This window comes from Danio rerio, chromosome 2 (genome assembly GCF_049306965.1).
Source record: "Danio rerio strain Tuebingen ecotype United States chromosome 2, GRCz12tu, whole genome shotgun sequence".
Classification (NCBI taxonomy): Eukaryota; Metazoa; Chordata; class Actinopteri; order Cypriniformes; family Danionidae; genus Danio; species Danio rerio.
Genome location: NC_133177.1, coordinates 44642797 through 44658825, shown reverse-complemented (window position 1 = coordinate 44658825; position 16029 = coordinate 44642797). Strand labels below are relative to the sequence as shown.

At 33.4% G+C, this 16029-nt stretch overlaps 1 protein-coding gene across 2 annotated transcripts in view; it reads left to right on the top strand.

Moving 5' to 3' along the window:
* zgc:110158 overlaps positions 1–16029 on the top strand; it is a 148587-nt gene that overhangs the window by 119521 nt on the left and 13037 nt on the right. Inside the window, 7 exon segments of one of the 2 annotated variants that reach the window (NM_001362582.1) lie at positions 1703–1786; positions 7063–7122; positions 9404–9470; positions 11141–11208; positions 12863–12927; positions 13032–13077; positions 14382–14417. In NM_001362582.1, coding sequence (NP_001349511.1) covers positions 1703–1786; positions 7063–7122; positions 9404–9470; positions 11141–11208; positions 12863–12927; positions 13032–13077; positions 14382–14417 — 426 coding nt within the window. 2 annotated transcript variants of the gene reach the window in all.

Here is a 16029-nt window from a genome sequence, read left to right as displayed (position 1 = left end):
TTCATATTCGCATCCAGTATCTCGTTTGTCACGGGTGGCATGCATGAAATGTTCCTGAATGAAAGTGAAAGTGTCAAACTGCAGTTAAAGTCGACAAATTAAAAATGAAACACCTCTAATTACATGAAACTCAGGAGGAAATGTGGATAGTGTGGTGACGCAATCAAATGATGTGCTATAACATGTAAAACGAGATCATGAAAGAAACGTTCAAAAAGAGAAATCATGTAAACACCTAAATCATATTATTGTCTTATTCAGATTAGTTCGGTCACTGGTGTTCATGTAAACAAAGTCATTGTTTATTTGTATCTGTGAACATTGCTTTTGAATGATATTTTATGCAGATACGCTACAGATTCATCTAAATCGATCTAAAATGATGAATTCTTTACAAGCTATTCAAATCATCTGGTAAAATTGCATTTATATCGCAATATAAATTGCAGTTTTTTTTCCAATATTGTGCAGCCCTTTTATTTATTTCAAATGAATTGGCTTTTTGTTTATTTTATTTTATTATCCTGTACAAAATAAAACACACATTTTAATTAAAGATCAGTGTTCAGTTCATCGGGATGCTGTGATTTGTATGATTTAAACTTGTTTGATTGCTGTGTGAAACTAAAAAATTAATTTAAAGGCCTTTTGCTTAACTCGCTAAATAGTTGCCTGAAGTCCTGAGGATATTGTTTTTTCAGTCAGGCTACTAAAATCTATCTACACCGTGCCCAGCGGGTCATCTACAGTAGATAGCCCGCCAGGCAAACTGTTGATAAATTTTGGTAGCCCGACAGAAAAAAAAACAATTTCGCTAGCCCTGCTTAAGTATCTAAAACATGCAGTTGAAGTCAGAATTATTAGCCCCTCAAAATGTTTCGCCTCCCTGTTTATTTTTCCCCAATTTCTGTTTAACGGAGAGAAGATTTTTTTCAACACATTTCTAAACAAAATAGTTTTAATAACTCATCTCTAATAACTAAATTATTTTATCTTTGCCATGATGACAGTAGATAATATTTTTCTAGATATTTTTCAATACACTTCTATACAGCTTAAAGTGACATTTAAAGGATTAACTGGGTTAAATAGGTTAACTAGGCAAATTAGGGTAACGATGGTTTGTTCTGTAGACTATCGAAAGAAAAAAAAATAGCTTAAAGGGGCTAATAATTTTGACCTTAAAATGGATTTTAAAAAATTTTAAATTGCTTTTGTTCTAGCCGGAATAAAACAAATGAGACTTTGTCCAGAAGAAAAAATATTATCAGACATACTGTGAAAATTTCCTTGCTCTGTTATACATCATAAAGCAAATATATATATATATATATATATATATATATATATATATATATATATATATATATATATATATATATATATATATATATACAAATGTAAAACAATATTCAAACGAGGGCTAATAATTCTGACTTTTTAAAAAAATTTTGTACTGACTTAACAAAGCCCTGCCAATGTTGAGAACAATCAGTTTCAAACACCAGCTAGTTGTTCGATTCTCATAAACTGCCATTTTTCATCGAACTCCCCCCACACAAAAGCTTTGGGTTTCCAACCAGTATTTAATACGCGGTGAGTGAGAGTTGTGCGAGTGTATGTGTGTGTTGGGGGTCCGGCAGCAGCAGGCCTCACTGGAGGGCCGTCTGTGCATCTCTCATCTCCCTCTTCTCTCTTAAAGGGGCCTCCCGGCTCGCAGCCGTCACCACACGCACAGCCTCCCCCACACAATACCAGCAACCCCATGATGGGACCACACGGCCAGGTAAGACACACAGCAACCATCGCACAAATACACCCACCCTGTCACCCCGTTTACTTGCACACTCGCTATACACACTTGCACACAAGAACTGTTGGTGAAGCTGGCATCGCCTCACTCGGGCAATATTAGTGGTGTAAATGACATGCTTATTTATAATTCGAGTTTGTTTGTTTTTTTTCTCGTGCACACATTTCCTCGAACTAAAGTTGCAGTTTTACAAAGAGAGTGGTCAATTTAAATGGATAACACACACACAAAATTCATATTGAATTTTTCAAGTTGTTCTAAAAGAGTATGACTGACTGACTTCCTTTGGATCACACCAGAAAAAATGTTAAAAACTTTATTGCTCAGTATTTCAAAAAATGGAGACGGAGAAAAAAATAAATCAGATATATTCGAGTCAAATGATCACTTCTGTAAAACATTTACTTCTTCTGAAGATTTCAGAAAAAATTTAGTAATTACTTGTCTTTTACTCAAGGTCTTGATAATTCACTCTAGTGTTCATGAGGAATAAAAAAGCCAAGTGCAGGTCTGTGAGCAAATGCTTCTTTTGAATCTGATCTTAGTTGGATCCAGTTCACAAAGCTGAAGTAAATGAATTAGACCGGTTTGACTTTTGAGACTTTATTTCAGGAATCTTTTTTAAAACCTCTATGAATGTCTTAAATGGGACTTTGGATCAATATAAAGTGTCCTTGCTGCATAAGCGTGTTAATTGCTTTGAAAAAACATGTATCTTATAATCTTAATGACCCCTTACTTGCTTTGCTGCCTGTATAGTGAGTCATGTCTTATTTAATATATAGGGCTGTTAAAACTACCAAAAAATGGTTCAAAGGGATACTATTAGTTTTTGGGGGCTAGTTGCAGTAACCAAATTCCTTTAACTACCTGGTGCAAAATCGTTTTATTTTTATGTTAATTGGCTTTTGAATGCTCAAATGGGTCAAATTGTTTTCCTGGAAACACACAGCTGAGATAGTATCATGCTTTTCTCGACCGAATCACAGTCCCAAATCAATTCACAGAAAAAAATTCCCAACATAATAAACAAAACTAGCAAGGACACTGACCAACCAAATAAATATATCAAATGATAGTACAAAAACCGTAAACTTTTTACATGTTTTACTCAAAAAATATCTTAAACTAAAGCACATGTCTTAGGTGTGGTAGCCATATTATTTGTGTAATAACTGACTCCAGGCTATTGAATTATAAGGGAAAAACAAAAACTGAAGTATTATTCTGTTTTGTTTTGTGGACACATCACCACCTAGTGCTAACAATTCAGTCAAAATCTTCATTCCCTAAACAGTTAATGGAAAAGAGAGCAGTTTTCAGAATATCTTCTTTCGTGTTTTATGGAAAATGAAAATCATACAGATTTGGAGCAATATAAGCAAATAAAAAATCACAGGATAGCCATCTTTTCAATTTAAATAGACGCTGAAAGCAAGGCTTTGAGAAATAGAAGTCATTCAGCCATTGGACAAAACAACTTGAGAAGTGTGTTTGTGAAGGTTATATTAAAGGCAAAATTTACCCATAAATGAAAATCTGCTATTTTTCTTCAGCAGAACATTAAAAAAAGATTCTTTGCTGAAACTTATGCTTTTTAATTAATCTATTACTAAACACAAATCAATGGCTGACAGCACTTTGAGATCCTAAAACCAAATGAGTGCCAGTGGCTCCTGATGATAGATTGAGATCTTGTGAGGAGCTACACTGAGAAAAATGATATCTGCAAAACTGTAAACAATGTATATGGGTTGAATCTAAACAAACAAATTCAGTTAAGTAAAGTCCAATTTGTTTGTTTAAATTCAGCCCAAATAAATTGTTTACAACCACTTAACGTAAAATAATTTAGTAAATAAAAGGAATCATCTTTTTGAATAATTATTTTCAGTGTACATTCAGGAATGCGCTCTGGACGGTTTGCTGAGAGTGAATAAAAGGTAATAATGATTCATTAATGTACAATTTTTTAGTTGTCAAGATTTATCATCAGGAATCATTAGTATCAATTTTCTTTTCTCTATATATGCTTTTTGACTCTCAAAGTGCTTGTATCTATTGACTTTCATTATAAGAATCACCAATGTTCAGCTAAATATCTTCTTCATTGTTCTACTTAATAAAAAGTCACCTGCATTTTGAATGGCATTAAGGTGAACTTAATTAAAAGTGAAATGTCCTTTTTTACCTATACTATGCCTATAAACATCCCTTACAGTACATCCTGGTTTTTATTCCTCCTTTGTCCTTTCTTCTTTCCTTCTTCCTCCCTCTGTTTCTCAATGCTGGGAGTGTGGAGTATCCTGTACACCCCTCACCCTCCCTCCACAGAGTCGACTCCCTGCGAACAGGATAAATAATTCAGTCTCCTCCTTGTTCTTGGAGATGGGCCTCCAACTCCTGGCCCTCTCCCCCACCATCAATACCACATTAATATTGTAGAGGCTCCCGCCACACAAACACACACCGACTGCGCAGAAGCAAGAACGACCGCGTGCGGACGCGCATACACACAAAACACCACAAAAACGGCAATTATAAATGCTCTTCCGCTTCTTTTCTTCTGGTAAACACACAGTCTCAAACACTGCATGTTGAAGGTCAGTTCAGTGGGATGTGTTGTTTTGTCTCACATTCAGACATAACATTAAAGTCCCTGTGAAATCAAAATAATTATTTTAGATGTTATTATCTGTATGCTAGTCTTAAGGCTGATTTCGTCGCATCCGCTAGTTCGCTTGAGTGTGCGTAAGGCGAATGTGACAATCATAGTGTTTGCGGAGGTTTGCTTTTGGTGCAAGTGACATGATTTTTGTCAGGCGGAGTGGACAACATTTTTTTGAGACTCCAACAAATTTGCGCAACGCTGCATTTCTTTTGAGTTGAATATGAATCACTTTGAAGAGATTTTGTCTAAAACAGTTATGACTGTACAGACATTTTTATGATCCGTCCATGCGTGATCATAGGGATAACCAAATGACCAATAATTCCTGGGAAAAAGGAGAATGTTTTTGTAAATAAGTTTGGAAAAACTTGAGGGATAAGTTTGTTAAAGCCAAACAGAGAGGCCATGGCAAAAGTGGAGACCCAGGTAGTTTTAATACTCGATCACAGAAATGTTTTCATAGGTTTTACACTAAGGGGTAACATTTTATGAATTATTTGGTGCATGTACTATTATTATTTATTCTTGCCATAATAAAAATATATTTGTAGAGTAACCTTCTTTTGTTGTTATTAATATGTTAATAAACTTCAATAAGTTGAACTGTCTGAGGTATGAATAAAAGCAAGTGATTGTAAGCAAGTGATTACAAAAATCTTAGCATTAATGATATCACATAGTTTTTAGAAACTCCTTACTTCTTACCTTTTACCTTTTTTACGGTTACCTTTTTCGGCCCCCTGTTGTTTTAAAGAATTTCTTAATCGCAAATGCGTCAATTATAAATACCCCATCCATCCTCGCTTAGCGTAGGTGCCTGATGCGGCTCCAGGCGAAAGTATTAGTCAGACTTTAAGAACATCTATAAGCTAGTGTGCCCCAAAACGATGACAAAATTCACATTTGAAAGATATAAATATCCATAGTTTGGATATTTTCACATCTGGCTAAATGGATCAAAGAAGTTTTTCATCAAATATTCTGACCAATCAAATGCCCTTTGGTATCTGACATGTCCCGCCTCCCTTCCCATTTGCTTTTCATTTGATGCTCCACTCTCACTGGCAAAGCTTTGCTAAAAACTAAAAACATATGGCTTAGGGGAGGAGCTACTCTGTGTCCTGCCAGGTCTTTGTTTCAAAGCACTTTGCGACACGTAAAAACACATATTCCAAGCAAAAATAAAAAAAAGTCTGGTTAATTTACTCACAAATGGCTGAATTGTGGTGAATTTGTAAATTTTTATTGAAAAAAGTACAAAAAAAAAAAAAGTCAACTGCTGAGATTTTGAGAAAAGTTTTAGAAACAAGGATCTAAATGTTTCCTTGCAGTTTCTTGCTTTCAGCAGTCAAGGTTATTCATTGTTTCAGTTTATTTTGTTTTTGTAAACTTCACTGTAAAAAAGTTCCGTTATTTTACATATTTTTCTTCCAATAGCTGGGGTGCCGGAAATAGAGCGTAAAATAATGGCTGCTAAATTACAGAAATTTACCGTAAAGTAACGGACGTTAAATTACAGATAACTACAGATTTCCTTCAATTAATATTTTTAAACAATTTCTGTAATGTAAAGGCCGAATTTGACAGTGCATTTCTGTAATTTAACATCTGTTATTTTATGCTATATTCCTGTAATTAACCGTGTTATTTTACGGTACATTTCTGTAATTTAACGGCCGTTATTTTATGTTAAATTTCTGTAATTTAACATCTGTTATTTTACTGTACATTTTTGAATTTAACATTTGTTATTTTACACTAAATTTCTGTAATTTAACATGGTATTTTACGCTAAATTTTTGTGATTTTAACGGCCATTAATTTACTTTTATTTCCAGCACCCCAGCTGGAACACCCCAGGCGTAAATTAATGACTCTTTTACAGTGTTGTTCAGTAAAATTCACATACAGATTTATAGGTATTGACACATAAGTTATCAGCTTGTTTATTGGTAAAATCTCCATATCGGCGCATGTTGTAAAATGCACTCTGGACTGTTTTGTGAGGATGTGAATTAATGGTAATAACCAACACTGCATATTAGAGCACAATGGTTGTACAACATCTTTCCACAATGGTGAAAACACTCCAATTAGCTTTAAACACGAACACACACACACACACACATCAGTACAGCGCCGACTTGTTTCAACAGAGCCCTAAAAGTTGACGCGGGTCTCTGGAGGAGCTTCCCACAGGCCTTGACCACAGAAGTGGCATCGGGTTTCGTCTCTAATGGTTTGTACGTGGGGATGCAGGCACGATACTGCCCTCGCTTGGGTTGTTGTGGTCACTTTCCTTCCTGCCCAGACGTTCACTCGAGAAGTGTCTTGAGTGTTTTTGTGTGTGGACGTTTTCAAAGGCTGAACCGGGAGCAGGTTGTGTCGACGGACAGAAGGAGAGATGTCAGATGTGCATATTTCGCTTCTGCTGTCCATGCATCTGTCTGTCCATTCCATCTGCTATAGCGTTGCCTGCTGCAAACTCATTCATTCTGGTCGATGCAATGCTCTGGGGTTCTTCTTAAATAAGACGGTGTGTTGATGTAATGATGTATTTTTTCTGTTCTTGGTTTAGCCTTTTATGTCTCCGCGATATCCTGGTGGACCACGGCCGTCTCTTCGCATGCCAAATCAGGTAAAGAGTCACAAGTGGCAAATTTTGCAATGTAAAATGAAAAAAGGTCATTAAAATGTCATGGAAAGTTCATGGCTATAAAATAATCTATGAGTAGAATTTGTCAATTGTGAGTGTTAATCTGTGGTGCTTTAAATCTGTATAAATTGTATTCGTAAATTAAAATGAATCAGGAATAAAATACAAAAATTACATGATAAAGCTAAATTAGAATTATAAATGTGGCAGCTAATTACAATAAAATAAGTGGAAGTACTTAAAGTATTTAAAAATGAAGGTAAAGATAAACAGAATATACAATAAATAATGATTGAATATGACTAAAGCACAAAGCAAAATAAAAGTCTAATTAAAATCTATATTATAACAGTCTAATTAGAATATTAATTGGCTAAACAAAATATAAAATAAATAATGATTAGGGGAGGAAATTAATTATAAATAAATAGGTTGGCACAAAACTCTCTCTTGTCAGGGACTGGATAATCCTGATTAAAGAAACCATAATGATGGAAAAGATTGGACATATATTAAAAGGAAAATCCAAGTCATTTCAGAAGCTTCAGTAAATTCCTTTGACCTGTCTTGGCATTGATTATAAGTCTACTATTTATCTTTAACTGTGCACACCGCAATATTGTAATACTATTTTGAATTATACCACACTGTTGTTATATATATATATATATATAATACAACTCATTCTGAAAAATTCAATAAAACTGAATAAATTAAATGGAAAATTCTATCTATTTTAGTCTAATTAGAACATTAATTGACACTATATAATAGTGTATAATAATACTAAAATAACAGGCACTTAAAAACATTTACTTAAAATAGCATAAGATTCGTTTATACATGTGTCAAAAATATAAATTTCATTTCATTATAAAGTTGCAATTAAATATTAAATTAATTTATGAATATTTAATTATGTAAGCTATAATTTATATCACTTTTTTGGATTTGTTTAAATGTTTGTTCAGAAATCAACCTGAAAATACATGTAAGACACTTTTGAAAATTTATTTTTGAGACCAGGCATGAACACATTCTTTATACTACATGCCGGATTGGTTGACTCATTTTTATTTGGGAAATTCTACCAGAAACGTACATTTTCACTTATAAAATGTGACAGGGTCTTATTATTGACAGTTTTGGGATGAAGTATTTTTTTATTCACTGTATTTATGTTTTTATTTCAGAGACAGATAATGTACGTTTCTGGTAGAATGTCCCATTTATTAAATAACAATGCACCACGCATGCAACATGTGCTTACTGTCAAGCTGCTCTCACTATAAAACAAATATTAGTAAAATGTGAAATTACTATTAAGTAACATTTTTATAATAAACTCACTTTGATGGATGTTTTTAAAAAGGCATCAACAAGACAAATTTATTTACAACTTTTTAAAAAGTTTTTATATTTGTTTGTGTATCATTTCTTGATAAAATATGAAGTTGTTCTTATGTAATGTTTTTATGGATCTTTTTCTTGTCATGAAATAGCCCAAAGTTGCTGATGTGGCAACAAATAAACAAATAAATATATAAATAAACAAATAAATCAATCAAGCAATCAATCAATCAAAATGTTTGTTCAATAATCCATACATATGCATACACACACACACACACACACACACACACACACACACACACACACACACACACGCACACACAATAGCTTTAGAATTTTTTTATTAAATCGTATTTATATTTTTATCAAGCCTATTTATTTTAAGACTTGTATGTATGTTTCTGGTTATCTTTTAAAAATGAATATAAGAATTGTCATTATTAATTTCTGCTTTATAATTAATTCGATTTATATCAATTACTCCTATACAGTTTATGCAATTACAATATGTCTTTTATTTACTTATTTTAAAGACCAGTTAAATTTAGTGTCAAAATTAGCTTTGGGAATTTTACAGGCATTATTTTTTATATATAAATGCAGATTAATTCTGACTGAAGGAATACCTGAAGGAAGCCAACAGTATTTCTAGTTTGTGTTGTCAATGTAAAATGATGTTTCTTACTACAGCAATACTAACACTACATGTAAAGCTCTTATTTCTTTTTTTTTTTTTTTTTTTTGTAGGAGCCCAGTTCAATTACTTTTCTGCACAGAGTTTAATTTACAGTCAAACAAATGCTTTCTTTTATATACATTTTCCATTGTAGACTATGAAAGTTATTGAGATCCTGAATTCTGTAGTTTTCCATGCATTTCATTGATCTTCCTTGATTTCTTTGCTCCTCAGCCTCCCGTAGGAGTTCCAGGTTCACAACCACTCCTGCCAAACAGTTTGGACCCGACCAGACCACAAGGTAACATTCAGAGAGCTTTTCCAAAACTCAGAACCACATAGGCTTTAGGATATGCAGTACACTGCTAGTCAATCGTTTGTGATCAGCGCAATTTTTAAAAGACACATATTCTGTACACCAAGACTGCATTTTTAATCCAAAAACACAGGGAAAACTAATTTACAATTTAAGATAACTGTTTTCTTAAATTGTAATAATATTTCTAATTTTAAAGAAGCTCAGTAATAATGCTGAAAGTTCAGCTTCTAAAGGATAAAATGCATATTATATGAAAACAGTTATCTTCAATTGTAAGTTATAAATATTACTACAATTTAACATAATTTCCCAGTACTGGCTTATGGCTAGAAGGGCATCTGCTGCGTAAAATATATGCTGGAATGCAGTTCATTCTGCTGTGGTGACCCCTGATAAATAAGGTACTGAGCCGAAGGAAAATGAATAAATGAATAAATTGAAGATAATATGGAATATGTATTTATTCCTTTGATTGAAGAATTTTAAGTATTATTACTGAGCTGCTACTTATCAAACATGTATTATTATCATCAACGTAAAAAATACTTTTTGGGCACATTTTTTTGGAAGCTGTGATACAAAACCATTTAAAATAATTTTTAAAAGAACGTATTGAATTATTATATTAAATTATTGATATTATTTCTGGTACAGCAGATACTGTAGTCCACACTCCAGTGTATTCATGTGACTAGTTTTGTTGTTTTGGATGTTCTTCTGTCTGATGTCAGTGGAATAAGAAACAAATCAGGGAAAATCATTTCAGAACACACCCACTGATTGCGTAATCGCCATGGACCAATGGTAGTTCAAATATGTTTAGGAGCCAAAACAAACTTCCCGAAAAAGGTTTATTTTAGTTTAAAATTAGGTAATTTCTAGGAATGCACCAAATTTTCAGCCATTAAAAAAACAAAAACAAACATGACAAAAAGGACTCAGCCTTAGATGCTGTGTGGTCTGAAGTGGCTTTTACACAGTATGCGGAAAGCTCTTCATAATGAAACTCATTCATTTCAATAGGTTGCACCAAGCAAAGTTGTTTTGTTGGTCAACTTGCATGCATCACAGTCAAAGTTTAAAATAGTTTAATATTCCACTCTGTGTATTTTTAGCTAATAAGGATGTATACTTGTATATGCATGAATCACATACGTTCACAGAAAAAAGCAAAGTCTGCTCATATTTGCAGACAGAACATTTCTATGTGTTGTACTTGCTCTTGCTGCTTGAAATAGCGCTACTGTGCTGTCATTGGCAACACTGGTAAAAAGATACCTCTCGACTGGTTTAGTCAATAATATTCTACTGTCAATAAAATGTGTTTTTTTTATTGGCTTATGTTTAAACTAAAATGATTTCTGAAGGATCGTTTAACACTGAAGACTGATTAAATGACGGGAAAAAAAATCAGCTTTTATTTACAGAACTAAATTACATTTTAAACAACATCCAATAAAAAAGATAGTTATTTTAAATGACAATAATTTTTCACAATTTTACATGTTGTCCTGTATTTATAAACAAATAAAAGCAGCCTTGGTGATCCTATTTTTAAAATCCTATAAAAATTTTACTCATTCCAAACTTCTGAACAATAATATATTGTTTTTGCCTGTGTGATAAACACAATTCTCCTTAATATTTTCCAGGACATCCTAACATGGGTGGCCCGATGAGAATGAACCCCCCCAGAGGAATGGGTGGCATGGGCCCTCAGGTAGGCATATATTTGTGCACTCTTTCTACTCACCCGGCGTCTAGTCAAACAACACAAGACTGAGATGCTCTGAAGCCCTGTTTATTCACCTGTGCAGAAGGCGGAAAGAAACCTCTACACTTCTCTTTCTATTCGTCTCTTTCTCTGTCCTTTTGGTTCTTGGCAAGCGAGGTGCTGCACAAATCGGCAGCTGGTGCAGCATCTGTTCGACAAATTGGGTAGAGCGCTGAACAAAGGCTCGGGTTAGAAAGAAGCAGCCTCAGGCCTGAAAGCCTCTGTCACACTTTGGCCTCCACCCGCAGGCAGGCTGACAGGTGGGCCTCCGTCTGCCCGAGCACAGCTTCGTTAGCAGAGTGGCGAACGAGGAGCAACCTGTTTGGTTGAATCCTCAACCGCTGCGGACGACAGGCGATAAAGGACAGAGATTCCTGTGCTGCGCCATTGCTGGATCTTCTGCACCACAGCATATCAATTTCAAAATAATATTAATAACTTTGCCCCAAATTGTGAAGATTCAACTCTGAATTGAAAATGATGTACCTCAAAAAAATCTATAACAATTTTAATTTATAAATCATTTATTTATTTTGATAAATTATATATTTTGCATTTATTATTGATTTATAATTACTTTGTAATTATTTTGTATATCCAATCATTAATCATTATGATTGAATATACACATAATTAACACGTGGAATTATATACATATAAAAAAAAAAGTGTGAAACAACTGAAAATATCTCATATTCTAGGTTTTTTTAAAGTAGCCACCTTTTGCTTTGATTACTGCTTTGCACACTCTTGGCATTCTCTTGATGAGCTTCAAGAGGTAGTCACCTGAAATGGTCTTCCAACAGTCTTGAAGCAGTTCCCAGAGATGCTTAGCACTTGTTGGCCCTTTTGCCTTCACTCTGCGGTCCAGCTTACCCCAAACCATCTTGATTGGGTTCAAGTCCGGTGACTGTGGGGACCAGGTCATCTGGCGCAGCACCCCATCACTCTCCCTCTTGTTCAAATAGCCCTTACACAGCCTGGAGGTGTGTATGGGGTCATTGCCCCGTTGAAAAAAAAATGATGGTCCAACTAAACGCAAACCGCATGGAATAGCATGCCGCTGCAAGATGCTGTGGTAGCCATGCTGGTTCATTATGCCTTTAGTTTTGAATAAATCCCCAACAGCGTCACCAACAAAGCACCCCCACACCATCACACCTCCTCCTCCATGCTTCCCTGTTGGAACCAGGCATGTAGAGTCCATCCGTTACCTTTTGCTAATAATATTGACCTTAAAAATTTTTTTTTACATTTTTTTTATAAAAACTGCTTTTATTTTAGCCGAAATAATACAAATATAACTTTCTCCAGAAGAAAAAACATTTTCAGAAAAATTCTGGAAAATTTCCGTGCTTTATATAAAATTTATGTAAATAAATAAAACTATATAAATAGTAAATATATGAATTTGATAAAATAAAATGTATATACAAACATATAAAAATACTAATGATATTAAAAAATTATGTAATTATTCTTATACGCAATTATATAGAATACGATCAAATCCATTCATTTATTAATTCAGGACACTTGTTATAAATGATAACACTTATTAGAGTTATGTGATTGTTTTTCTTTTATTTGCTCATTGTAGAACTATGGTGGCATGAGGCCTCCTCCTAACTCTCTAGGTGGACCAGGCATGCCAGGAATGAACATGTGAGTCCTTCAACATGAGAAACACTCTCTGTCTAATCCCATTCAATCACGTTTGTTAACCTTCTCTTGTTTTTTTGTTCTTTTTGTCCCCCTTCTCCTCACAGGGGTCCTGGAGGACGTGGCCCGTGGCCGAACCCCAACGCTAACTCTGTGAGTTCATGTATACGCTGGTGTCTGCAAGATGTGATGTGCATAAGAGCTGCAAAAAAAGACTTCACAAATGTTCTGTGGCTGCTCTGTGATGCGTTTTTATATACAATACCAAAGATTATTATATCGGCACATTGTGATATCACCGTTAAGTGGTATATTTATTTATTTATACTACCTATTTCAGTTTTTTTTTTATTATTTTTATTCACATTACATTTTTTTTTTACATATTTTTATACATTAAAACATTTTACAGATCAGAAAATTCAGTGACAGCAGCGATTATTAATAAAAAAACAACAGAAAAAGTAACCCTATATGTAAATAAAAACAAATTACAAAAAAAAAAAAGAAAACATACATTTTTCAATTGAAGTTGAGCAGTCATATACTCTATTCTATATATAGATTCAAGTTTTTCTATCCACTGTACTATTGTTGGAGGGTGCGGCTTCATCCAATTTATTGTTATAGTCTTTCTTGCACTTAGTACAATTATATGTAGTCTATATATCTGTTTTTTATTATATATATATCCTGGGGTATCCCTTCAAGCAAGAAAAACAGGGGAGTAAAAGGTATATCTAACTGCATAATTTTCATTATCTCAATCTTTACCCCTTGCCGAAATGCAAGTATTTTTGGACATTCCCAAAATATATGTGCGTGATTACCCACATTCCTGCAACCCCTCCAGTATTCTTCTGACTGTGGACGGTTAACATATTTTGAGACCATCAACGGTGTTCTAAAAAACCTAATTTTTGTTTTCCAGTCTAACTCTTTCCAATTATGGCCATTGATCCCCTTATGAGATTCTGAACATATGTTTTCCCAAATATCATCCTCAATTTTTTCATTAAGTTCGGATTCCTATTTTGCCTTAATATGAAGGGTGTTATCTGTTGAATCCATAATTAGTCTATTAAATATCTGTGATATGTGTCTTTCATGTAGTCATTTTTGTTTTTTTATATCAATAAAATACTGTTCCACATTAGTTGGGACTTTTTTAAAAAATATTTTCTTTTCTTTATGATTTGTAATATAGCTTCTTAATTGTAAGTATCGAAAGAAGTCACTTGATGAAAACATAAATTTGTCTTTAAGATAAAAAAACGAGTGCATAGTGTTTTCATTAAATAACTAATCAATTATCATAAGACCCATATCGCACTATGTTTTAAAAGTGGCATCCCATTTGGATAGTAGGAACTCAGGGTTATCTGCTATAGACATAACTATTGATATGGTTGCCATTCCTCTTAGTTTTTTTTTCTTATTTTTGTTTGGATTGACAGATAGCATACTCCTCCTCGTCTCCAGGCAACTATGTGGTAAGTACCAAACATTATATCAAAATTGACTTTTCATAGCATATATGAAATGTTTTATTGCATAAAAAAGTAACCACTTCATAGCTACCATTGTAATTTTCATTAAAATATAATAACTTTCATTTTGGGATGATGAGATGTAGGTTTTTGTTTAAAGTGAGCCATGATGTAATGCGTAACATAGAAGTGTGAAGTGGTGAGGTGATTCTGAAATGCTTATTGTGGGAGAATTATAGTGGTTTTTGATCTTGAATGGATGTAAACCTATTATAGGAGACATAAAACAAAATTAGGACATTTTATAATAGCATATTAAGTGGCTTTAAGGTTAAAAAAATAGCAATTTAAGAATTATTTTGAGCTTCTGTTATAGGTAATGCAGTCTCCTTAAAATATTGCCAATGGTTAACATCATAATGTAGCACAATCATTTGTTTTTGAAAGGTTTGTTTACTCCAAAATGAAAATAAAATCATCATTCACTTACCCTCATGTCATTTCACATCCACAAGAAACCTGAGAACTCATCTTCTGAACTACCATTTTGTCCTTTCAAAGCATTTGTAAGGAGATTTATATAAAAGAAAGAAGAAAAAAAAAGAAATGTGAGGTTAAATGCAAATCTTCTGAACCTATTTTTTTATTCATATTAAACCAACAAACTTTTTTTTGCAGTATTAAAATTCGATTATTAACAAAATCATGCTTGCTTGAAAAGTGAGATCCAATGAGATTTCACACTCTTGTCTTGTGTTTGTCTTTGATTGTTGTGAATACATGCCCTCTAGTGGTGGAAGCAGGGTTCATAAAGCCACAACTCGATGAAAATCAGAACTTTTAAGCACTTTCTCAAGCACCTATTTCTATTTTCTAAGAGTGACATGCAACTTATTAATACAAATTTTACAAATAAAAGACATTACTAATAATATAATAATTAATTATATAATATTATAATGCCTAACATGCGCTGGACTTTAAGCCGGTTTTGTTCTGGTCTATAGAACAGACTATTATAGGTTCTCAAAATAGCAACGTGCCAGCAATGCGCCTCAAAACGCTTTCTTTTTTTAGACCAAAACGCACATATGAGCACAAATGCATTTACTGTTTAAACAGCGTGGCGCAAAACGTTAAAACAACTCTTGCGCCAAGCTGAAACTAACAAACAACAATTGCGTCACACCTAGCTCCACATTACGCCGGGTGTATGATAAATTCTGGAACCCCTCGAGGGAGAGTAAAACGTGAGTCAATATTCATTTTTGGGTGAACTACCCCTTTAAATCTGTTCATCATAAATTGACCATGTCTCTTCAGATGTCTTCAAGTCTACATTTTCCTTTAGTTTGCAGATTGACTCACACATTATGTATGTTGTAATGTTTTTAAATTAAATTTGAATTTATTATATTAAATATATATATATATATTATATTTATATATATATATATATATATATATATATATATATATATATATATATATATATATATATATATATATATATATATATTATGCAAAGCCTATGCAGGGACGAGGACTGGAAATTAGCTTCATGCTATATGCCCTACAGTTATGTACACAACATCAGTTGTGTTTGTATTATGAT